Raw genomic sequence first — 24584 nt, 5'->3', positions numbered from 1 at the left:
GAGGGGAGGGGGGGGGGGGGTACAACATACTGCAAATACTACGTATAGTATAGGTTAACGTGCAGGAACAAGAGACCAATTAGCAGTGTGTGGTAGACCAAGACTCGTGGATTGTTTAGTTTTGTTTTATTGTGCACATTGTTCTGTAGGCCAGTCCAGAGTGTAGCGACTGCAGCTGTTTTCAGTATTTCCTGTATTATAAGAACCCCAAGTAGTTTTCTGACTGCACTTCATGAGCAAACTGCTTTTTTTGCACAATCCTTTATTTGAACAATTAACAAAATAGAATGCTTGGAGGCTTAAAATTAAAAGACGGTATAGATTTTTTTTTTCAGGCCAATATCCCAACAATTCCCAGCAGACAATAGTGTTAGGAGCACATACTGAAGAGAGACATCATTGAAGCATTTCACCAGCACATTTCCTGACCATCCATGAGACTGCGATAAAACTGTACAACAGAAAGCTCAAGGTGTCCGTTCAAAGTCCCAAACATTCATCAAAAAAGGGGAAATAAAATATGCAAATCAACAATGTCACAATTTGTGCAGATATGACTACAGAGCCAGCAGCACAACTGAAATATCAACATTAGAAGATGCATTGACCGTCTGAACGACATGCCTCCGTTTCCTGTGTGGAATGAGTCACGGACATGGCAACAAGACCTCGGATGGAGAAGGTAAAATAAAGTTTCATTACATATTGAAGGAGAGGCAGTGGGGCCTATGTAGAGTAATGTCCTTTGGTTTCCTTGGGGAAGGTTTCTGACTTTGAAACAAACAAGAAAAAGTCAATTGAGCCTCTGCACCACGTTAGTCTATCGCAGTCTAGAAAATAACTTCATGTGAAATTAAGTAAATTTTGAAAATGTCAGACATGTCATTTCATATTGAAAGACTGAACCTAACCAGTCTTTGTTCTTACAATCAAGTACTGCAAGAGCCTTTTAAATGAAGTTAAATACTTGCCTTGCTTTAAAAATAGAGGATTCATATTTTGCACCACCTCTTCAATCTGAGGCAGCAAAATGTGGGACATCCACCTCCTTACTTGTGTAGCTAGTATTACTGCTACCTGTGAGGATAAAACAGACTTCTGTGGATCGAAGTCAAAGTACACTAGCCGAATTCATTTAGAAATACTTGAGCCGATTATATTTTGAGAAGTGTTAATACTGAGATACTGACACTGGTGGTTGGAATGAAATGGGTCTTGAACAGGGGAAAAAATTAAATCAATTGTGAAAAGAAAAAAAGACAAAAAAATGGAAGTAAATATCAAGCAAAGAACTAGTTCAATTTTATTCATTGTTGTGCTTTAGCCTGTGTAATTTCTTTTCAAACACCAATTCAAACGCAAGCATATTTTTCTGAAAGGAGCGAGAGCATGGGGACATCCAATAAATGATGAATGACAAAAAAGAAAAAAAACGAACATCTTTTAGTAACTCAAACTAAAATCATCACAATCAATGAATGATCCCAAAAAAAAAAAGAAATCTATATCTTCAACAAACGCAAACACTATCACCTTTTGTGCACACGTCTGGGGGTTTTATGCAGAGCTTAGCACAGATGTAGTCCCACTTCCCCTCAACACTCCGTTTCCCTCGACTAGGAGGAAAGGCCGAGCCACAAAAGAGTAAATACAGAGGTGTCAGGTACATTCCCCCAATTCTTCACAGACATTAGACTTGCTGTTCGTGCCTGATGAGGGGTAGACTTTTACACCGAGTGGAAAAACATCACACATTGAACCTAAGGCAGCCCCCGCTTTCTGCTGAGATTGGGGGTAAGAGGGGTGGTGTGGCTCAAAACTACACTGATAAGCCACCTATACACAGGTGGAACCTTTAGACAACAAAAGACAAAGAAAATGGATAGAGAAGGAAATGTACAAAGTAAACAAGGGCAGGTTTTGCAATGGACTGTCTTGATTGGTTGCCAACTCTCCGGTGCAATAACTGAGTCGAAAAACTAGCGTAGTCCTTTAGAACATTTTAATCTAAATATTTGCAAAATATCCATTTGCCTGTCATATTGTAATCATCAATCAGTTTATACTCTGTGCACAGAAGCTTATTTGTTATTAAATTCTAAAGCGCATTAATATTTCTTTAGAATCTTTCTAAATCTAAACCCACATACCATGACGAGGGTCTCTCAAACAAGGAAGCTGTTCAGTTCTCAATGTACCACCGATCGGTTTCCTGTGGTTGATGGCTCAAGTTGTACCTAGATTTAAAAGCATCGTAAAAGTGAGGAGATGGATGAGGAGGAGTTTGTGTTGGTGGCAAAGAAGACAATCTGGCTTTGGGAGGAGAGACTCGTGATAATGCTGGTGCTGGGCCTTTTCAATGCACTCGGGCAAATTCAAATAGGCTTTTAAACTTCTGCAAATTCATTCGGCAAACTGTCCTTCACTAAAAGGCAAAACACTGATTTTTTTTTAGGACATTTCCTTAAAAAAGGGAATTCAAACAAGAGAAATTACCCCGGCGGTCCACTCGCAGCCTGTGGTAGATAGTTCTTCCTGTGTGCGAGTCCACGGTTTGCTATCTGAGCCGAGCGGTGGGCTCAGGCAGAGGTGCGTCTCGGGTCCTAACCTGTAACCACAACCCCACCTCTGTCTATTCAACGGTCCGTTCCTCGCTGCTTTAAAAGTAAAAACAAAAAAGGACAAAACAAAAAGTAGCAGTGGTGCACAGAGAAGAGCGCGCAGTCACAGGGAAATATTTGTGAATGCAGCTTGTTTCTCTTCCTCCAAAAAAAAAAAAAAAAAAAAAAAAAAAGAGACAAGGGGAAAAAGGTGTTGGAAAAGCTGGTTCTCAGGAAAGCGGGGACAGGAGGGAAGAAGAGGAAAATCTTGCAAAAGAACAAGTTGGGCAGTGTTCCTGTTCATTAGTTTTGTGTGTGTTCTTGTCATGTGTCCATGTACTGTCCGGTCAACGAGTGCATTTAGAGCATGTATGTTTTGTGTGCGTTTGTGGATATATTTGGGTATTCTCGTGTGTGTGTGTGTGTGTCGGGCTGTGTGGGAGTGCGCGTCTACAGCAGGTCGACGACGCGGCGGTAGTACAGCAGGTAGGCGGTGCGCTCTGCGGTCTGCTTCATCACCTGGTACTGGTTAATGACCTTCACTGTCTGGTCGTCAATGCGCAGCCAGCCGTTAAGACCGATGTGGAAGACATCCGTGGTGTAATGGCCGCCTGTCGCACTGTTCCCATGGTGATAGACAACTGGTTAAGAGACAAAGACATGAGAGAAAAGTGGGACATTTTACTTAAGCATCATCCATTACTTCAAGTTCGGGCACTGCAGCTGTATACCATGAGCCGTTTATCCTTGAATGTGTGATGCGGCTCAAGTAACGTATACCATCGCTTTCTACACGTTCTTTTAATGATTATATGAAACTAATTAAACTATTCCCGCCCCAAGTTGACACAAAGTTCGGGGGGATTTAATAACCAGTGTTCTATGACTAGTAAGAGGCATGCTACAGGTCTCTTCATACATGAAAACAGGTGCTAACCAGGGTTTCGCTCATTTACTTGTAATGCTTTCACTTTCTCATTAAGTTTTCAAAAGCTCACCGATCTAAATCGTGGGACTGAAAGAAGGGAAATAACTCAGTTGATGACTTTGACATGGCTTTTACTCCAGCTGGATGAACCACTTCTTGGAAAACTTAGCAGAACTAAGACTTATCCCAAAAACATGTTTCCTGATGTCAAATGAAAGGACTGTCAAACAGATGTATTCAGGTTCAAGACAGAAAGGGACAAACCTTTAAAGGGGGCTGCTCACCTTCAGGCTCATACTTTTTGGGGCATTTTTGCTATTTGTTAACATGAACTTCAATTTTCTCATACCGTTTACATGGCCACTCGACCTGCTATATCAGAAAAACATACATTAAATCTGACTTTCTTCAATAGAGGACCTATAAGTCTCCTTGGTAGCATCGTTATTTTGTGCCACATCATGGTGGACTTACAATATGTTACAAACACAAAATGACAACATGCCTTGCCGCAGAAATAACAATGTGACTTTAAAGAACTCAAACACACCTGCAAAGAGCCTGTAAGTTCTTTGGCCTTTCACAACTTTGCTCCGCACTCCAGAGGACAAGAGATCTGTAAACAGAAAGATAAAAAGCTGTCAGCTTGTAACGCCTTGCTTAAATTATTATAGATTACAGAATTAGTTGCACCATGTTCTGCTGCTGGGCAAGTGCAAAGTACAATGTCATAATATAATAATAATTTAATTTAAAATCTGTTTAGTACAAAATGGTTAAAAAACCTGAACTGGTTTACGAACTTCACCACAACACTGTTCTGGATTCATTGTGAACCCGATCCCTCCAAGAACGTAAACAGCCAAGATAGTCTTTAGCATCTTCATTCGATGAGTGCGTAATGTCGACTAATTTTCATGAGTCACTCCCACGAGATACATAATCCCCTTGAGAAAAGACACACCGTCTTTTTGAATATCAAGTTCTCTGAGGAGACAGAGTGTAAATCTGTGGTTCATTTGGCCGACTCATGGAGGTTAGAGTTCTGATGACTGGAAATTCAGTCTTGTATACACGTGTCTTAAATGCAACAGTGTTCTCATGATTAGGAGACAACGTAACATAAAAATACAAAAGAAAGGTAGCTTTCGTCAACATTATCGTCTGCTGCAAGCAAACATATGTACACAATCATAAAAAGGATGACTATGACAATGAGGATACAGTATAGCGAACCAACAGGTTGCACGTCTTTGGTCAGTGCAGGTAAATTGGATCATCAACTTCTATATTAAAACACCGAGCACTGTTCATGAACTTTGTGTTGAACAGTGCTCAGTGTGCACAGGTCAAGTTATATGGTGTGTTCAGAGGAGTGTCGGTCTATACCTTTGCTGATTTCCAGGTCAACGGGGTAATCAATGTTCTTGGTCAGTTTCTGGCAGCCTCCCGTCTTTTCAAAGACGAATCTCTTGAGATGGAGCACCAGTACAGGGGGCAGCTCTTCCAGAGTCACTCTCCGACTGATCTCGATCTAAAAACAGAAAGAAGAGAAAGTCAGAGAAGGTTATTTAAAAAGGTAAATCTTCAAAAAGTCACGAGTGTTTTCCTAAGTGTAGACATAAGAGAACGAATCGGTACAAGTACAGAACAAAAGGTAACACTCTGATGGAAACAGCTTGCTAGGCCCTTCAAAGTCGTGACTCATGAATCATTTTGTTTTGGGGCTTTTTAAAAGTACAATAGACAAGAGCTGGGCTGGAGAACAAAGTTCACTGTCTCCGAACGGACAACGACAGAACACTAGGGTTTATCTGCTACAGAAACAAAACAGAAACACAGAGATCATCATACCGCGGTCGAGCAGATACTCCCTGCACCAGATGTTCCAAAATAATGTTCACTCACTGAACAAAGTTTTCTTCAATAGCCGTTACGTCTTGTGTATTCTGATCCAACGAAATAATTTAACATTTGTGAAAGAAATTCACAATTTCAATTTAGATTTCTTCTTTTTACCATGTAGCCAACAATACTCTTCATCAATGTGAAACCATCTGTGCACATGCCAAGAGCAGGAACATTTCTATGGCAGGAAATCAGAAATAAACTATATATTCCTGCACACAAAAATATAACTCAAATACACAAAATAATATAAAATACTGGTATGTAAAAACAGGGAGCATTTTATAACTTTGTAATTTATTAACATCCAATACGAATGAAGTTAAACGTAGCCTGAAGGAGTTGTTCACTCGTACCTCCTGCTTGGTTTTAGAGGTGTAGCCCTGGACCGACTCTCGTGCCACCAAGGTCTCTAAAGCCTCCTGGACCGTGCGGATCTTCTCCGACTGGATGTCCAGCTGCAGGGTAAAGAAAGGCTGCAGAGTGGCCGACTCTTTAGAGTTTTGTTGATACACCACCGATCTGACGGGAAAAAACAAAAGAATGTATTAAATACACAAACAAATCACTTATTTCCATAACTTGCATTGCTCAATGTGAACAAGTCTTTGCTACAAATGTTGAATTTTACAACCATTCATGTTTGAAGTAACACTACAAAACTAATTAATAAAATTGCATCTGTAGCTCCTGAAATGACATTTATAAATTATTCCAAGCATAACCTTTTGCAACATCTGACCCAGAATATTTGAAAGGAAAAAAATCAAAATCTAATATACTGTCTGCTAAAAACACGACATCATTTACAAACTGTAACAATGATTCAGAAACCAAATACAAGGGTTATAATGACCAAGCTCAGTGGGCGTACACACCACACTCTAAACACACTCCTGTACTCCAGGTTTCTCTGGTTGAAACCATTTCTGAGAAAACCAGTGTAGACCAGGACGATGCCAGACCAGAACCTCATAGAACATATTATTTAGGCGGGCTACACACGCACGGGTTCTTTCCAGTTTGTCTGAAAGTTAAGACCTTTGTTTGTGAATGTGTGCCCCACGTCTCGCTGTCGAAACTTCTGACCACACTGGCTGTTATTCTGAAGGACTGCGGTGCCGGCGAGACAAAAGCTGGAGCTGGGTGGTGGGAGACCGATTTGTGCCGCCACCGTGAACAGGTCAAAAACGTTTAGTCAGAAGCTGCGTAACAAGCACAGGGTGCACCGATGAAGGCTTGTGTATTAACTTGGAACTTATTTTGTTCGCGTATACTTTTCAGTCATTAACATTGCGATATAGACTTTGCCATTCAGTAAATAGGACTATAGTCCCTGTTTACTTCCTGGCATCTACTGCATTAACAAACACTGCAACAGCAAAAATACAAAGAAGCCCATTTAAACGTTTATGTTGTCACATTTGAAAAGGTGTGTAGTGATTTATATTATAGCAAATCATTCCTGAATCACGAGACGTACATTTTTATTTTCACAAAACAAATGTTTCTTCTATTCCTGCCTCTTGTGACCACAGCACAAGCGACTGTGAACAAAAGAGAGAACTTGCTGTACCACGCCTAGGAAGGGAGGCCGTCATTTATGAACACAGCTCCCATGGTAACGTGGACATAGTTTTACACAAGTAATTTAAAACAATGTCTGTAACATCTTAAAACAACACAAATAGAGCATTAGTTTGTTCTTTCCCCATGTCTTTAAAAAGCACTTTGTTGAGAAAAATGAATAAAAGCCAATCACCGGCAGGCGGATCACTGAGCTCACGTTGAAACGACCAAAGATACTAACCGACCCATTTCTCTTTTAGAAAGGTATGTCGCTCTATCAATCATAACCCATTCATTATGACAGTGATGGAGGCGTTTCTGAAACAGTTTCGGGTTGTGCCAGTGTCAACATTTTTAAACGGTTTTGATATTAAGCAAATCACAGGACAGGACCCGTACGTTGAATCTCACCACTAGGTGTCTCACTAGACTCATGGAACATAGAAAGACAGTTTACGTTGCCTCGTCTATGTTTTTTGGCTCACCTCTTGTCTGCTTCAGATCTAAATTGTTGCCATATCGGCGCAGTTATAAATGTCATTGTGTCTTGCCATAAAACATATGACTTTTGTAGTAAACACCCAATGTGTTACATCTCCCCCTCTAAAGAAATTAGATCTTCGTGTCTCGGCCCGGCAGTAAATTGTGCACGGTCTGTCAGACACGAGTGGCTCCGTTAGTTTATAAACAACCAATTTGTGTTAGTCATGTTGTCATATTGCTTATTACTGTGAGAAAATGGGTGAGGAGAAGAGCGCCAGATGAAAAGAGGGAGAGAGTTAATTGAGAATTTATTAAGTGTTTTGGCTGATGTTCAACTGGATGCTCTGAGTGCTTTTATTCTTTTCTTAGAAAACCCAAGTCGGGGAACCTATGAAGAGCTGGTTACATTACTAGTGCTAGACAAGTCAATTCAGCACCATGATGATGTCAGCACAGGATGTACGCTACTTCTTAATTTGTCAGAACTTCTCATCTTGGCTGGTTCACCCGGGTTGCATAAAATCTGTGTTATTGAGCATACCCTGAGGTAACTTGGTTTTAGAGCAAAAAAGAAAGAAGCAAGTATTTGCAACAGGGTCATCCCACAAAGCCTTTAACTGCTTCTTATAAGGGAAAGGTACGGCCTACGGCTACTAGCGACTGTACTGGGAAAAAACAACTTTAATGCAGAACCGTGGAGCGCTTTGTGAACTTAAGAGAGCAAAATGTAAACAGTCTAGTTCACCAGCTATTAGAATGTCTTCTTTTACACAGGGCTCATTATTTCCACTTCACATAAAAATGTCTTTCTGAAACACATCTTCACAGCGATCTGTCAACATACCTGATGTGCCCACCAAATATGTCAGTGATGGGTGTGCGGACAAAGTCAGCTTGGCGAGTGATGGAAGTCTTATTTCTGGGGCCAACTTGCTCCCACTCATCCTCACTACCTTCTTCCTCCTTATCCGCAACATCTTCCTCCACACCTGGCTGAGACTCTGGCCCGTTGGGTGTGGGAGCTTCTGGTAAAAAACATTGACGGAAATACACTTTAGAGGCCAAACAAGCAAAGACCGCGTAGTAAAATGAACTCCTCCGCACAAGTTGCAGGAAATTCAATAGAAGCTCAAACTGATATGACGACTAGATGAAAATAGGAGCTTCATTTCAGGTCACACCTGTTCAGCTGCATCTTTATAATTCCAATAAATAATACACTGGTGTTCATACAGCTGGTTGGGATATTGTTATTTTTGATTTCATTGAAAACCAACAAGTATCACAAAATTTCACAAACTTAATCGATGTTTGATCTAATTTGTTAGTTTGATTCATGCAATTCATCGTTAACTAAGACAGGAAAGAGCAATGATGTGCAAAATTTAATTTAATTAAACTAAATCTGTAATAATCTTATTTTGCTAGAGATATGGTTGCGATATGGAAGCGGTAAGAGATGCTTACTCTCTTCCTGAGGCGAGATTAGTTTTTTCAAAGCCAGCATCTCCTCGTGCAGTCCGTTTAGAGTGAAGCCAAGATACTCCTCCGCATCCTCTTGTCGACCCTACGAGTGGAGCACCAGCAAATCGGCACCAATTAAAACTCTCCCAAGAATACTTACTGTCAAATAAAACACTGGCGTGCACACATGAATGTGCAAACAGACATTCATTGAGGTAAACAGACAGTTAAGCATGTTTTACAAGTTAGACAGGATGAGTGTAAGCCTCATTAAATATCAAAAGATAAGCATCTCATGCAGAGTGTTTATGTAGTTTCATTCATTAAAATGGAATCAGAATTGACTCAGCATGTTTAACGCATGAACTGCCTTTACGTGGGAGTTTTATATAAAGAAAACAAAATAAGGACATTCCCTTCGAGCACCGATTGTTCCAGAGGAAGCTTATTCAGAGAACGTGATCATTAAACAAACAGCGTGACGCATTGCTTTGCAGTCAATATGCATTGGATCCAGAGGCAGCCATGTTTACCTTCTCAGAAAGACTGGACTTGATGAGAGTGAGGAGTCTGTAAATGTAGTTCGGTTCAAAAGGAGCACCAGGCCTAATGTCTTTCATGGCCTTATCACCAACAGCTGTGGACACAATAACAAAATCATGCAACACCAGTGAAGCAGACAGGAAACGATACCAAATGTCTTTGAAATTGTAATATCACGTCTTACCTTGCTGTTTGGCTTTTGATGGCACAGGCATGTTGTTGAACTCATTCACCAGCCGAACGCTGTCGGACACAAAGAAACGACGGTGAGGTCTCCGAGCAAAACAAATGTTTGCAATTTGATATCAGCTTGCAGAAATGCTACTCACAAGTTGTCCATCATGGGTGTGGAGGTACACGGCCTCTGCGTTTCATTATGCAGAGGAATGGACTTCAACATGTGATACATGGGAGGGCAGGCGATCAGGGCCTGTAGGGTCTGAGTAGTCAGAGTCAGGGTGGAAAACAGCGTGTAGAAGTTACAAAAGGCTGCTGTGATATTTATAGCTTTACACCAATGGATGAATAAGATAGAATTTAATGAAACCACAGGCATTTTGTAGTTGGCAAATTTTGTAGAGCCATTAACATGATTTGAGCTTTCCTTAAGTTAAAACCCTTCACAGCCGTCGCAGGAAATTTCCACGCAGAACTGAAACGCACTCAGCAAGTGTCAACCAAACACGAGGTACATTTCACGATGGCACATTATTTTAACCAGCTTGCCAAGGAGGTGCCACCATTTTTCATTGGTGCCATTTGACTGAACACCAATATAAGAGCGAGTTACATTAACAGCCACACATATACACGTGTAACCACAGTGTTAAGGGGTTAAAAAAAACAAAAGTAGCAGGTGCAGCAGAAAGCAGAGTGAAAGGATACAGCGTTGATATAGCACCAGTTTCCCTTGTTGATCAGTCCTCTCGGCTGCAAAGACACTGGTTTATGTATCAACTTCACATTCTCAATAAGTTCTGGGGATTCAAACAGACACAATGTTCTTAAACAGGTAGCCCCGTACAACGCCAACAAACCATGAAAATCAACATTATTTTCGATGTCATTAACACAGTGATCAAGTGGTTAATGTTATAGCAGATTATCAGTAGTACAGTAGTGCATTTTCACATAACGAATGTTTCTTCTTCTATTCCTGCCTCTTGTGACGGCAGCACAAGCGACTGTCTGAATAAGAGAAAGAACTTGTTGTACCACGCCTAGGAAGGGAGGCCGTCATTTAGTTACACAGCTCCCATGGTAACGTGGACATAGTTTAACACAACTGATACATAAATACATCTAATGACATATACATTCATGACAATGATTATTAGTATGTTCAAACTCGTGCATCCTTTAAACCATTTCTTTAGAAAATGTATGTAGCCTAATGCTCAACGCTCTAGCAGACTTAACACATTTAGAGAAAAACAGCTTAAAAGCACAGTATTCAAAACAGTTCCCATCCGTCCACCCACGTAGAGAGACTATAGATTCTATAGTCTCTCTACGTTGAACCATTCTCCCACAGAAAACACGAGTCTAAAGGGTCAGTGTCCCCCAGTGCTTCTGTTAAATATATGTAACTCCAGCAGTTTTTAAAGAATGGACTAAATACTGTCAAGATATGAAAATCTGTTTCTACAGATAAAAAAAGAGCCATAAGGGGTTTCTGGTTCATAAGCATGCATACATAAAATGTACATCTCAAAAGGGAACTGTTACAGTAAAAACAATACTTTGTGTATTAAATTACACCCAATAAGGGCTGGCCACCTTAGAAGAAAGTGTGCACTTTTAACTTGAGTAGAACGAGTTCAACGTGGAGTTTGGGTAGACGGGACAGAAATGAGGTCTCTGGTAAATGTTCATACCCTTCTGAGAGAACAACTGTACAGCAAACCACAAACATGTACATACATGCAGCATAATCAGGTTTATCTAAAACCGACAAATCTCAAATATTACAGTGCTTTAAAAAAAACATAAAGCTCCATTGAAAGGGACGAAAAAAAATTGTTTAGAATGAAGAGGAACAGCAAAATACTTAGAAATAACTGAAGCTCAAAGAGATCTCAAATCAAACTAAACTGTGCTTGTTCTCATGTTCACTCAACCTGATCTTTCTGCACATAAACCCAAACCACAATTGTTTGGCCTCAGTATATTTTCTAATTTCTAAGAAATCCGTTTCTACTCTTTTGGCTGAAATGATGCAGTTTCACTTTAACTAATGTTGAAGCTGCAGACTTGGTCTTTCTCTGAACAGCATGTGTGCCCGTTTGTGTCGGGCTATTGTGTTCCTGAGATGCAGAAACAGAGAACGATGTCTCACTCTGTCCGACTTAAACATCTGAACGGCCAAATTATATTTAAACTGCAGCTAAACAGAAAAGTTTGGCTATTCGTGAGTGCAAATTGACCCACATATCATTGGTATCTAAACTGCATAACGGTCCAAGAACCACCTCAACACAACTTGAAAACTCACTGCATGTCCCTCTTTAAATATGACACTTAAGTTGTCTAAAGTTGTTCCCTTTGTCTGCAGGAATGTGCCTCTACAAGATAATATAATTCTTAGAAGATCTGAAAATCTACATGTAAAATAGCTTTGTGTGGAAAACATTCCTGTGTTCACAAGGCTTACTTCAAACAGTGTTGGTTAATGAGATAAAGTGGGTGACACAAACGTGACTAATGACCTAATATCCGACAGCTATTGTGGATGGAGCACCACCATCTAGTGTTCATTTCCTGAACTTCTTTAATGTGAGCAAAATGTCATATACCGGTACATTTCCCTGTGGCAAGGAGTTATTGAACAAGTTAAGCAGCTCAAACTTAATATTCAAATGTAGATATCGGACAGCAGCAGAAGTTTGGTCACTTACCATGTCAACTCTTCTTAAACATTAAATGTTTAAAACCTTAAACTCACATGGGAACACAAAGTGAAGGAAACAGTACAATTGTGTCGACATTGCCATCAAGTGGCGGGGGAGAGAATCTAGCAGGAATGCACTTACAGCTCAAACATCAAACCGGTACGCTGGTCTACTTTCTTTTAAAGAAATACAATACATCTTCATATAATACCTGCAAGTTTAGGGGCCATAGGATCCTCTGAAACGTGGACAGGGCCGTCTTTGAATTCCCCAACTTTCTCAGGCTGCTCTGGCGTAGCGAGTGATGGAGACACAACTTCTACAACATTCTTTACCTCCACTAAGGCCTGAGGGCCCCCAGGCAGAGGCTTGGAGTTGTGGAAGAGGCTAGCCCAAGATTTGGGGAGGTTGGCAGCAGGTGCAGCTGGAATCACAGGCGAATGGGCCTGCTCTGTCACTACCGACTGGGTAGCAGAATCTGGGGAGACATGCTGAGCCAGCTCCCCACTCTCACAGTCTTCTTTGTGTTCATCTGCACTGACAGCAGTATCGGGCTCTGCTAACCCATTGGCCACCCCACTGTCTGCTGACTCCCTGTCCTCCAGTTCAGTAGTCGTAACGGAAGTGGCGACAGAGGGCGTGGCCACAGCAGCTGGAGGAGGAAGAGGGGATTTGGAGCAGGGGCTGTGTGGAGTATCTGAAAGGTCGGGGCTCTGTGGAGCCAAAAGATCTGGCTGCTGATCTGCAGTCCTCGGCCCCTCTGTCATCCCTCTGCTTTGAGAGGAGGATGAAGAGGAGGAAGTTGCATTGTTGCCATCTGATAAAGAGGCAGCTCCACTTGGTAAGTCAAAAGAGTCATCAGGGCTTTCACAAGTCCTCTGATTGGCAGTGGATGTCGGGGCAAACTGGGCTGCAGCAGCTGTCGACGTTGCAGTGGAGACGGGTCCGGTGGCGGAAAGTTCTGCCCCCGACAACGCCTTACCGCCCACATCTTCAGCCCTGTGGTGTGGGCCACCGATTGCATGTCCGTTCACCAGTGGCGTCCCATCTGCTGAGCAGCTGCTAGTGTTGCCAGTTAATGGGTCCAGGTAGCTGTAATACCCAGGCGGTCGCTTTTTCTTTTTCTTCCTCTCTCGCTGTCCCAGGCTGCCAGGGAGTCCGTCCATGTCCTGGCAGGACTGGTTATTGTCCTGGGCCGAGGCCTCCGAGTCAGGGCCATCCAGCGAGTTGAAGTCGGTCCCGTCGGGGACATCGTCTTCTGGAGGAGCCGTCTGTTGGGCCTTCTGGGCCGACTGGCAGCCCAGGATGAACTCTGGAGCCTGGGGGTTGAGGGTGCTCGACACCTTGAACAAAGGATCGTTCAACCCGACAGGCTTGGAATCCATCACCTCGTCAACACCAAACTCAATGCGCTGATAGTCTTCTGCTGCAGATAACATTTCAATCAATTAGAAACACAAAGTGTCATCTTCAAATACAACCTAAATATAAAACACTATTTTACTGTCTGCTGAAGAGTTTGTGATAAATCTGTATATCTAAATAACTAAGCCATCACCCAAAAGGGGTCATGGGAGTTTTCTGACAGGATCAGACACACCAATAAAAATAAACAAATCCTGTTGGACCTATTTTTAGCTGCAACAACTATTGTCGTGTATTCTCAACTACACCACTTTCCTTCTGGGCTTATGTGGATCCCAGGAATGCTGCCAACATGTGCAGCAGTGGGGTGATTCAACATGTAAACAGCCTTTAAATGGACAGAGTTGGATTATTTGAATGCCAGACTTAAAATGCAAGAATGCGGATTTTGTGTCATATCATATCTAATCACATGCTTAACAGTGAACTTTATGCGGTTAAAGTACAGATATAGGTTAAAGTTTTCCTTTATTGGGTTGCTGTGCAGTTCATGCAGTTGCTGGAATAGCAACATTTCCTGTAAGATATTCCACCGCTGAATCAAGCTTTCATCAAAGGGACGCGATCGTGCATCTGCAGGTGTAGATCAGCCAATAGTAACGTCCTCTTTCTAAATTGAACTGTGATTGGCAAAAGTCTCCCATCACGGGTTAGATCTCCCAAAGCCTGAAAACACCACGAGGAGCAGCAAACGTGTAGTTTTCTCTCAGATCACTTGAATTACAATATGCCAAACCGTTATCATTAGGGGTGTAACGGTCCGCGTATTCGTATTGAACCGTTTGGTACGAGGCTTACGGTTCGGTACGCATGACGAACCGAATACGTTTTTTTTTTAAACCTTTATTTAACCAGGTAGTCCCATTGATACTATTTTAAAGCGTCTCAAACTCCTTAAAATGTAGAACAATGTACACAAACAAATGTATGTCATCATCACAAAACTCAATTATTACATTAAAATGTGTTGCAAGCCAGCTTAAATAGTTAATTATTAAGCAGAGGCGCAAAGTGGAAGAAGGTGAACACAGGAAACATTTGTTAGTGCAAATCAGAAAAATCATCCAAGTGGCTTTCATAACACCACAGCTGATTGGTCACCCAAACTGTAAACCCTGATGGCTTGCAGGAGTTAACAGTGGTGGTGTAATGGACCGCTGGCGACCCGGGATCCGCACGGATCCCTCGTCACGGTTCGGCACGCATGAAAAATGTTTTACAGACGACCACTATCTTCCAATATTCAGTAAAATATGTGGCATTCGTGCTTTTATAGTCGCCGATCTCTGACAATACAACCAGTCCGTGTTTAAATTGACAGGACGGTGGCAGCATCGCTGACGGCATCGCTGACGGCTAACGAACACGTTCAGGCTGAATACGAGTATTGGCCGAAGGTAAATTATAACGTTATCATGATGTGTTCACATGTTATCTTGTAAAAATATAGTGTTGGTGAGAAACATGAATGAATCCAGTTGTTTGAAGGAGACATTTTCACAGCAACATAAATAGATATTAGAGATGAATTATGACCTGTCAACAGCTTATAAGACATCAGTAAAACTAATGACAAGATTTGTTTTGATCAATGAAAATACAATCTTTGGTTTCTTAGAATTGTGTGTTTTTACGAAGAAGAAAAAAACACTATAGATGACAATAACTAAAAGTATAAAATTTAGAATTTTTGATTGTGTACAGACTTCAGAGCAATTAGTATGGGCGGCAAACTAAATGTGATCAGGGAGCTCTGAAAGTTATATTTGCTCCCTTTTTTCTTTTGTGCTGATCCGATCCGAACCGTGAGTTGTGTGATCCGTTGCACCACCAGTTAACAGGGTATGAAAACAGCATCTACTTCCTCTACTGGGATTAGAAGATCTTCCGTTGGTGTTACTGAAATCACACTTCAAGACTATAAAATGCGCTCAGCAATGAAAAAAAAAAAACATAACAATGCAAGGCTAAATATGTACACACATGTTAGCAATCACATAAAACCATCACTATGCCCTTAGTAAATAAATTGTGATTGTTAAATCATATGAAAGTTCAATCCGATTATAATTCAACTTGGAGCCCTGCAGTGGTGAAAATGCATCATATGCAAGAGAAGATCAGATACTTAATAGTATCTTGAGCATGCAAAGCTCTACAGATTATACCAACAGGCAAGAGAAAGAATACAGGCGCAAGGTTTAGAAAGCCACCAGTTTTTGAAACCTGGATTTTGAGTTTTACAGCAAACGTACAACAGCTAGTCAAGCCACAAGGTGTCAGACTCCTCAACTCACCGCAAACCTGCAGTCCAATTGACTCCATAATATAAGGTACAGCAGGAGTGCAGTAAGTTCCTAAATAATCAATACAAATCAAGGTAAGGCAAATGTCATGTGCAAACGGGTATCAAAGACAGGTGGCTGCTCTTACATTTCTAATTTGGGGGCTCGAAATTTAATGAATGAAATTGGCTGACTCATTCTTAAACAAATAAAAGATCCAATGGGATATATAATCTAGTCTAAACAATTTATGATGCATGTATGAATATATTCAACGTTTATGATGAAAGATGGATAAAAAGCATCTCCCTGCCAGGCTAGTCAGGTCCGTTCAGCCTGGGCTTCTATCTTACATTGTTTTTAGACCCGCTTTGAAAACAGTGACTTCAATTAAGAGCATTAGAATAGTCCTCTGATGCTAATACAACTTCAAAAGAATCGAGTGTATATGAAATGTACATACCAGAAGACTGACTGACGCACGGCACTTTGTCATTGAACGGAGGAAGCTGTGTGGAGGCAAAGAATTCAGTTAACAAAAATAAACCTAAAAACAAGAATCTAAAAATGACATGCAGCATTACAAAACACCAATGGGGCTACCTTTGTAATAACATGTTTTGGCCAACCTAGAACCTCAGTTCCCAAGCAGTGTATTAGGATTAGTATTTGTCAAAATTAGAATCAACATTCACATGAACCCAGTTGCTTCCTATCAAAAGGAGATCCCGCTGACCATTAAAGGCAACCACATATTCATGTAAAAAGGCCAAACATCATGGACACCCACGTAATATTGATTTATTAATGTAAAACCAAGTTATAATGCAGCTCCTTACCTCGACATAACATCTTGGAGTCACAAAAAACTGATTGATCTCATCAGGGCTGAATTCCCCGAAGATGTACTGTGGAAAGGAATCAATAGAACCATTAGTTTAAATGTTGTAACAATCCACTTTTCTTAGAAATATCTATTTTCCTGCTGTGATATTGAAACAGGTATTGAATTGTCTGTAAGACCGTATAAATACTTACAAAACTAAAAATAAAGAAAAGAGGGAAAGTGAAATCATACACATGGTGGAGGACCGGGCCTTCCACTCAATAATAAACTGAGTCAGAGGCCATCGTCACTTGGTACAGGGCTGTTACTAGAGTCAGCCTACACTGCAATGCTAGCTTGTACAAAGGTAAAGCGCCGAGTCATGCAGTGTTGTGCATAAAACATGTACACAAAAACACTCAAATTTGATTCCAGGACTTTTTGCTTTTAGTGAAGGTTTTTGAGCTGTTAATACAACGCACCCTCATCCTCAAAATAATAATAGTGTATGTGCGCTTTTAACTTCCTGTACTTTTATGAATAAAAGTAACAATGACTGAGACTACATTGACTGAGGGCTTGTGATTTTGTCAGCTGAGCAGTAAACTGTCAATTAAATGATGAATTAATCACTTAAGATAACAGTATTGGTGATTGCTTGCACACTGAACAGTGCTGCATTTCTCAGACACACATCTGTTTAGTTACACAACAAACAAAACATTACCAAACTATCATTAGTAGTATATTGTGTTTGTTATTGTGTAAACCACATTACATTTATGTGGGGATAACATGCTTTCGGACTACAATTAACTTCAACCTAATTACATGGCAGTATAAAATCTGAAAATGACTTTTAAAGTTTAACTTAAGCTTAACCATAAAGTTTTCGGACCATTTTTAACTACATGAAAAACCTATTAATTGGTCAGGAGAGAGAGGTGATATGACAAGTCGATGCCAAGATTCTGGAAACGCGTCAGTACACGTTTTTCTACAGTACCTGAGACCAATATAAAACGTCCCTGATAATGCCACATTGTGAACAACAAATCTATGTGGAGATCGGCCGCAGAGCGAGCAATGTTAGCTGTTGGCAGCCGGTGGGAGACAGTCCCGCTTGGCTAAATACCAGAGCTAACAGCTAAGGTTCAGAAGTTACATTGAGTTGCGCTCAACCTCTTCTTTAAAAGATTGTATTGATAAAAAAGTAAATTAGAAAGATTACAAATTATCATGTGTTCAAATGTAATCTTGTAAAATGTAGTTTTTGGCAAGAAACTTGGGGCAGATCACTAGGGATTAATACAACATTTGCAAAAAATAGTATGCAAACAGAAGTAAAGTAAGTGAGATTTGTTGTTTTGCTTTTTACTGTGGTATTGAGTCATGGAATTTTACTGGTAGTAGATTTGTCACAAAACCAAAACATTTTTACTTCAATATTATACTCTGCCTAAATATCTCTATATTGATACTGAAACAATACCACGGCAAAAATCTAATGGTAATAATAAGATATAAATGTATTGATATGTAGTAATCTGTAATCTTAATTGGTTATGGTGGAAGCGTAAAGTCACAGCAGCCGCTCTATGGACGGTCACCATACTTTCCTCGTTTAATGATTCCTGGGCGTTACACCTTCAGGGGAAACGCTGCCACCCGAGTGTCCACGTGTGCAAAACACAAAGCCAACGACAAAAAGGTGAAACGAACTCACGAGCCACGCCGTTAATCCTCTCAGTGCAATCAACAGTGGGACGCGAAAGGGCAGGCACGTAGAAAAGAAAGTGCAGCTCAAGCACATGGAACTCTTTGCAAACGAGGTCCGATGCGAGGGCCCACATTGCTGAAATGGCACTACGAGCGACAAACGGCCAGCCATAAACCAACGGCCTCAGGACGGCTAACACAATCACAACAGAAAGAATGTCCCTTTGCTTCTTTGTGCAGGCGTGCCACACATACCACACTAAGCTTCCCTTGCTGATAGTTTGGATTGAGGATTACAACAAATTAGCCATCTGTATGATTTCAACAGTTTAGTGACGACACTACACACGCAAACACACATTTAACAGGGCTCGAGGAAAGAACCTAGCATAACAAAGATGATATTCATAATATGCTTTTCTACCACTTAATGACTTTTAGTGATACCATGTCTCACAAGTTTAAAATACAACGATGCAGAGCAGGAGACCAGATATTGATTCTGGTATATCAGTGAACATCATTTTTGGTACTCTCTCTTAACTTTTTCCAACTATAACTAAATAATATCTACAGATCAATCAAAAAAATGACATCTGGCATCTGCAACACATAGCAAAATGTGAAAAAATAAATTTTGGCATTTATCCCAATTCAGAAATCTTCTGCATGACACCTGATACACAAAGCACTGAACTTCTTATCTACATATACACACCCGGGCTGTTTTCTTTTTAAATACCATTAAATTAAACCTATAAATCAGTAGTTAAACTGCTGATTTCCGAAGTGGTCGGACTACACGTCGTACAAACCACGTCGTTTCTAGCATAACCCGGCCATAACACCCTGTGATAAGAGCAGGAGACGGCCAGCACTACTGTGCTTGCTCTCGTAAAACCAAAGCAGAGTTATTAATGGACAACTTGGCTCAGCATGAAAACGCTGCAGCGCCACTACAAATAAGGTCAGACTCGTTTTCAATGAATCTGCGGAGCATGCCTGTGCCTGCATATAGATGCGATGTAGTAATAGGGTGACATATGATTACAAAGCATGAAATAGAGAGGAGCGCGAGTGAGAGAAAGAAATCCCGGCTGGAAGACAGGTGCTGTCAGACCAAAGCAACTGCTCAGCAATTCAACAATGTGGCAACAGTCATTAGTCAATATACTTTAACAATAAACCGTAAAGCAACCGTTTAATGATCTGGATTAAGTTATTTTGAACATTCTGATACCTGCTAGGCTTGGGTGATGTTAATTATTCTGAGAACTATTTGCACTGTAATGTACAGGTTTAACAGACCGGGGGAACCGTTTGTCTACTCAACTGAATATCTGAGTTTTGGACAGATGATCAGACAAAACATTTAAAGACCTTGGACTCTGTGACTTGTAGCTGTTTTCTATTTGACAAGTAGACTAATCGCTAACCGTTAGTTATCTTTGTCTACAATAGCCAGTAGCATGCTAGCATTTATCATCTTAGCATGCTACGGGTGGAAACAAAACGTTAACATTTTGCATGTTAGAGTGATGTGCTACGGGTAACATGCTAATCTCAAAGTACAGCCACCGTGGTGTATGAATGTGGGGGTGAATGAGAGGCAAATTGTGAAGCACTTTGGCCATTTCTTTTTTGCCTTTCCATTCTGTGTACAATCTGGCTAAAAACGTTTGCCAACTTGGATGGTAGCAGATGCATTTGTAAATACCGTGTGTAGTTTTTCCCCAAAGAGGCTGAGGATTACTAGTCCACTCACAGACTTATGTTTTGGCGGAACATTGGGCTGAACTAAACAGAGACCAAAATAAGGAGGATGTCGCAATAATAGTTTAAAGTTGCAAAAGCGCTTAAGAGGCGCACCATACCATTGGGTGACATTACAATGAACACAGCTGAAGGAGTTTATTCTAAAAATTCTCCATGACTGCATTTTTAGTCTCTGGAGAGGAGATCTATGTCAGACCTCAGACAAAGCTCCCCATTCAAACCAATTCCCTAATTTGATGAGTTGAGAGGCATTAACTAAAGTTGCAGTGGACTAAAGAAATGTCCCTTGAATGCAATGGGTTTATGTGTTTTTCACAATTTTTTGGAAGACAACACATTTGAGGCATAAGCTATAACATGTTGTGGCAACATGTCACAGCGTCTAGATGACCAGGTTAAACCACTAAGTCTAAATGTCAATGAGGACATTTTAGCAGGTTTCTCCTAAGTTGGTGAAGACAACTTTAAGAAAACCCAACACCCAGACCTTCATCTAGAGTGCTTCACCACAAAGTACAGACATGTTTCATAATTCACTGTCAAAACTTAACAACCAAAGCAAACCAATAACTGTACTCATGCGTATGTTTAAATGTGACTTTAACGCGCCAGTTTTAAAGTTTAGGTTTGATATTTATTGTATTCTTAAAATACTGCATTGGCCTTTTTCAATGTCTGGAAATATGTTGCCTAAATGAATTACTGCAACTCTGTAAGACTTTATTGGAACAAATCTAACTGATTGTATGTGACAAACAGTTTAAAAGAAAAACACTAAAATAATTCATCCAGTGCAATATCTTAGTGGACCAGCTTTATAAATTTGACAAAATATATATTTAGGTGGCACATTTGAAAGGACAATGTACAATAAGCCGAATGTCGCCATGTACTGTTCTTTGTTTTCAGATGCAGAACAATATTTTGTATTTCCTAAATTTCCCGTTTTGCAAAGTTCATACTCATAAGAGCGATGACCTTTTTCCTGCCGGTGATTATTCGGCTGCACCACCTGTTTATCAACTGTTCCTTCACTGGAATTTGGTCGTCTTGATATTGCTTCTAATGTTACACTGCAGTGGGTTTTTCACTTTTGTCAGTTTTCATTTCTCACAGACCAAATCAACGTGACAGCAACTCTTTCGTAGAGTCTTTTACAGAGGGTGGTTCATTAAACTGATTTGTTTTATAATACTGGACAAATGGTTGCTAAATAGGGCAACCAGACCAAACTAAATAGTTGACAGGAGACCAAATCTGGTTGCTAGAGGAAAAAAGTAAAATGTTACTGTCATGTCCGTCGATAATTTTGTCCATTTACAAATTTTTATAATATTAATTATAAAATATCATGCCACTCATTCTATGCCATTGATACAACATGATAATAAATTCCCCACCTTGGAGGGACAACTCCAATGGGTACGTTTCATGATGGTTCACTTCACTGGACCAAGACATGAAGAAGCTGACAGCTGTTTGAAAGAAGCTGAAGCAGGTTTACTCCTGAATGTTTCGCTTTGCTCAACAGTGAGCCAATAGAAACACTTAACGTTGAGACCAGGAAGAAGCGTGAAAGCATGGGAAAGTGTCCCTTTCTATGGCCGTTAGTTGTATTCCGGCTCCTGTCAGTCAGAGTTTGAAGCCAGTGAAGCATGCATCACTAGTCTGCGTTTGAATCTCATTGTGTCAATTTAGTCTCAAGTTAAACATTAATTCAGTAAATTATTAGAAACTTCAGACCTAGCATGTCTGCATGCTTGGCTGTACTAAAAAACGGGCCTTCCCCCTCCATGATGGCTAACTTTACTTTCTCAGCAATGTCACCAAAACGTGCCGAGTTATCTACAATCCAAATGTTACGGAGACTGGCGGTGTAACACCACAGTCGTTACGCTGCGCGTGAGCTTCATCCCGTCTTTTAATTGTTTAACGTTACATATGTAATAAATCTTCGCTATCAAGCGAGGGCCCCACACTGTCGCATTTGAGTTTAGCTAGCCAGCTAGCGGGCTGACTGCAGAGTGTAACCACACCATCTGTGCAAAGCGGTTAGCTTTTGCTAAACGCTTTTAACATTGTTATACTGGCTCACAGCTGCTCAGAAACGTGAAATTATCGCACGCAAAACAGTCCACAATATCGTCGTTTTACTTCTTTACTGCCCGAAGCAAAATTTCCGTTTCTGCCAGTTATGAAAATGTGCTCCCCGAGAGAGAGGCCTGTCGGTGCTGGTGGGCCATGCAGACACGCAGCAGTTTTCCGTGTCGCCTTTTTGCCCTGTGAAATAACACTTGTCACAAATGAGATATCACACTGCAGTGTCACTGGCATGAGTGTAAGCACGCGCCCGTGTCATTTGGATGAAACGTGGCTGTCATATCCTTAAAAACTGCCGCAAATAGTGCTGCCGTCTCCTTTGAATGGAGGGACCGAGGCCTGTTAGCTATCGTTACCATGCTGGTGGTGTTTCAATGAGGCTTAGAGGGGGCATTAGCAAGCATTTTTCAGTCCTTACATTTTCAATGACACGCACGACTAGCCAGATATTTTTCAAATTACAACTGGCATCTGACCAAATTGCTGCTGTAGTAAAACACTATTTTAGGTCCGAAGCTTGTTCAACTGAGGGGCGGTCGCGAGTCTATAAATAACGCTGCAGGAGTTGTTTTGCAGGCTAACGTTAGCCAGCTAGCTTAACTACCTGGTTGCTGTAAGATGCCATGCTCCCGGTGAGATTTTCTCTCCTCCCGCTGACAAGATGAAAACTCTCCCGGGAAGGTGTTGCAGGTTTGTAATGACCGTTACAAAAGTTGTCCTACTTCGACGTCATTGTCATTTTCCCAACGTTGTCCTGGCAGTCGTAGGCTTTGATCCATGTAATGCATCAGCACTTCATGCTGCTCGCCTTGCCGTCACCGCCATTTCTGTCTCGCCTCTTCCTCGCTTGCTAGCCAACCCAGCGCGGTCGGTTGTAGTGAGCAGCCCGAGCGCAAGCAGGAGCAACAAACACTTCCGGTGGTGGCTTGCTCCCGGACTTCACAATAAAAGGTCATCCTCTTAAACGATAGATACTCTCCTTCAGTGGTATACCGTGAGCCTGTTGACCTCTGTGGTGCATGTGGAGCAACACATATCGGAACGTCCATACAGTTATTATCACCTGAACACAATTTGAAATAATCAATGAATCAAAATCTGGTTTATTGCCAAGTAGGTTTTCACTTCCAAGGATTTGCTTTGCTATATTGGAGTATAACATAAACATGAGAGAAAATGTAATTAAAAATCAAGAAACATAAACATAGAATACAAAAAAATATCACAAGGATAAAATATGTACAATCCATCGGAATTGAAATGAAAGAGCTGTGCGGTTTTCAGAAGTGATAGTTTTGAGTAGAAATGTGCATGATTGTCGAAGGAATGTGTAAAGGTTCACAGTACTAGGTATAAACACAATGTAAAACATACAGAGATGTAGTCCTAAATATGTGTGTTCATGTTTTGCATGCAGACAGATGTGAAGGTGTATATGTAACATCTTCAGCACCAGGTTCTATCAACTGATCTATCATGTTGTTCTTCATTGTTCATATTCTGAAACATAATTAGATTTGTCTTAGAGATTTGTGGGCCCCTGAAGTCCTTAGACTCTGGGTCAGTTGCCTGTATTGGCTGAAATGGATTCCAGCCAATACATGCATTGCCTTGCTGCAAAATAAACAACTAAAACAACAACACCTACCATATTCAGTGTGGCTCCGGTCAGTGGGGGTTCATTGTGACCTCTGGGTTCCTCATGTATGGCTAACTTTAGAGGAAGTGGAGAGACCTTCTTTATCTTGCAGTTTGAGCTCATCACAACTTGTATGACGATTGACCTCTTTGCTTGAAATAGAAAATCCACAATCTTCTTATGGTCATTATCAGAGAACTGCATGAATATACACAAACATTTATTTTGAAATGTGTCTGTGCTTTGGAAATGCTGAAAGATAAGTCGTGGAATATTGCCACGAGCTTCACGATTAAAGTGTGACCGCATGCGCTGTGTGCGTTCACGTCCGGGTTGAGGCATGAATCGCAAAAATTTAGCTTTTGTGAGTTGAGCGACTTGACACCCAAGTATTTGTATCCACTTTACAGTTTTAACTAAGCACTAGT

At 40.8% G+C, this 24584-nt stretch overlaps 1 protein-coding gene across 3 annotated transcripts; it reads right to left on the bottom strand.

Moving 5' to 3' along the window:
• Nucleotides 1–229: 229 nt before the first annotated feature.
• Nucleotides 230–23352, bottom strand: usp10 (ubiquitin specific peptidase 10). 3 transcript variants are annotated; one of them, XM_079288325.1, is made up of 15 exons: nucleotides 23122–23352; nucleotides 16936–17004; nucleotides 16560–16605; nucleotides 16109–16168; nucleotides 12598–13812; nucleotides 10381–10472; nucleotides 9825–9934; nucleotides 9680–9738; nucleotides 9486–9589; nucleotides 8956–9055; nucleotides 8333–8513; nucleotides 5793–5958; nucleotides 4918–5062; nucleotides 4079–4144; nucleotides 230–3241 (listed from the first exon to the last, which is right to left on the bottom strand). In XM_079288325.1, exons 1-15 carry the CDS (start codon nucleotides 23140–23142, stop codon nucleotides 3051–3053), a joined length of 2625 nt encoding a protein of 874 aa, XP_079144451.1. In that variant the 5' UTR covers nucleotides 23143–23352; the 3' UTR covers nucleotides 230–3050. The 3 variants fall into 3 exon arrangements, with proteins under 3 accessions (XP_079144451.1, XP_079144452.1, XP_079144453.1); XM_079288326.1 differs by having other exon boundaries at nucleotides 12598–13809; XM_079288327.1 differs by lacking the exon at nucleotides 16109–16168 and having other exon boundaries at nucleotides 12598–13809.
• Nucleotides 23353–24584: the final 1232 nt, after the last annotated feature.

Source organism: Melanostigma gelatinosum (genome assembly GCF_949748355.1).
Source record: "Melanostigma gelatinosum genome assembly, chromosome: 2".
In the NCBI taxonomy this organism is placed as follows: domain Eukaryota; kingdom Metazoa; phylum Chordata; class Actinopteri; order Perciformes; family Zoarcidae; genus Melanostigma; species Melanostigma gelatinosum.
The sequence above is the reverse complement of the archived record's forward strand: the minus strand, read 5'-3'. Positions and strand labels throughout refer to the sequence as shown.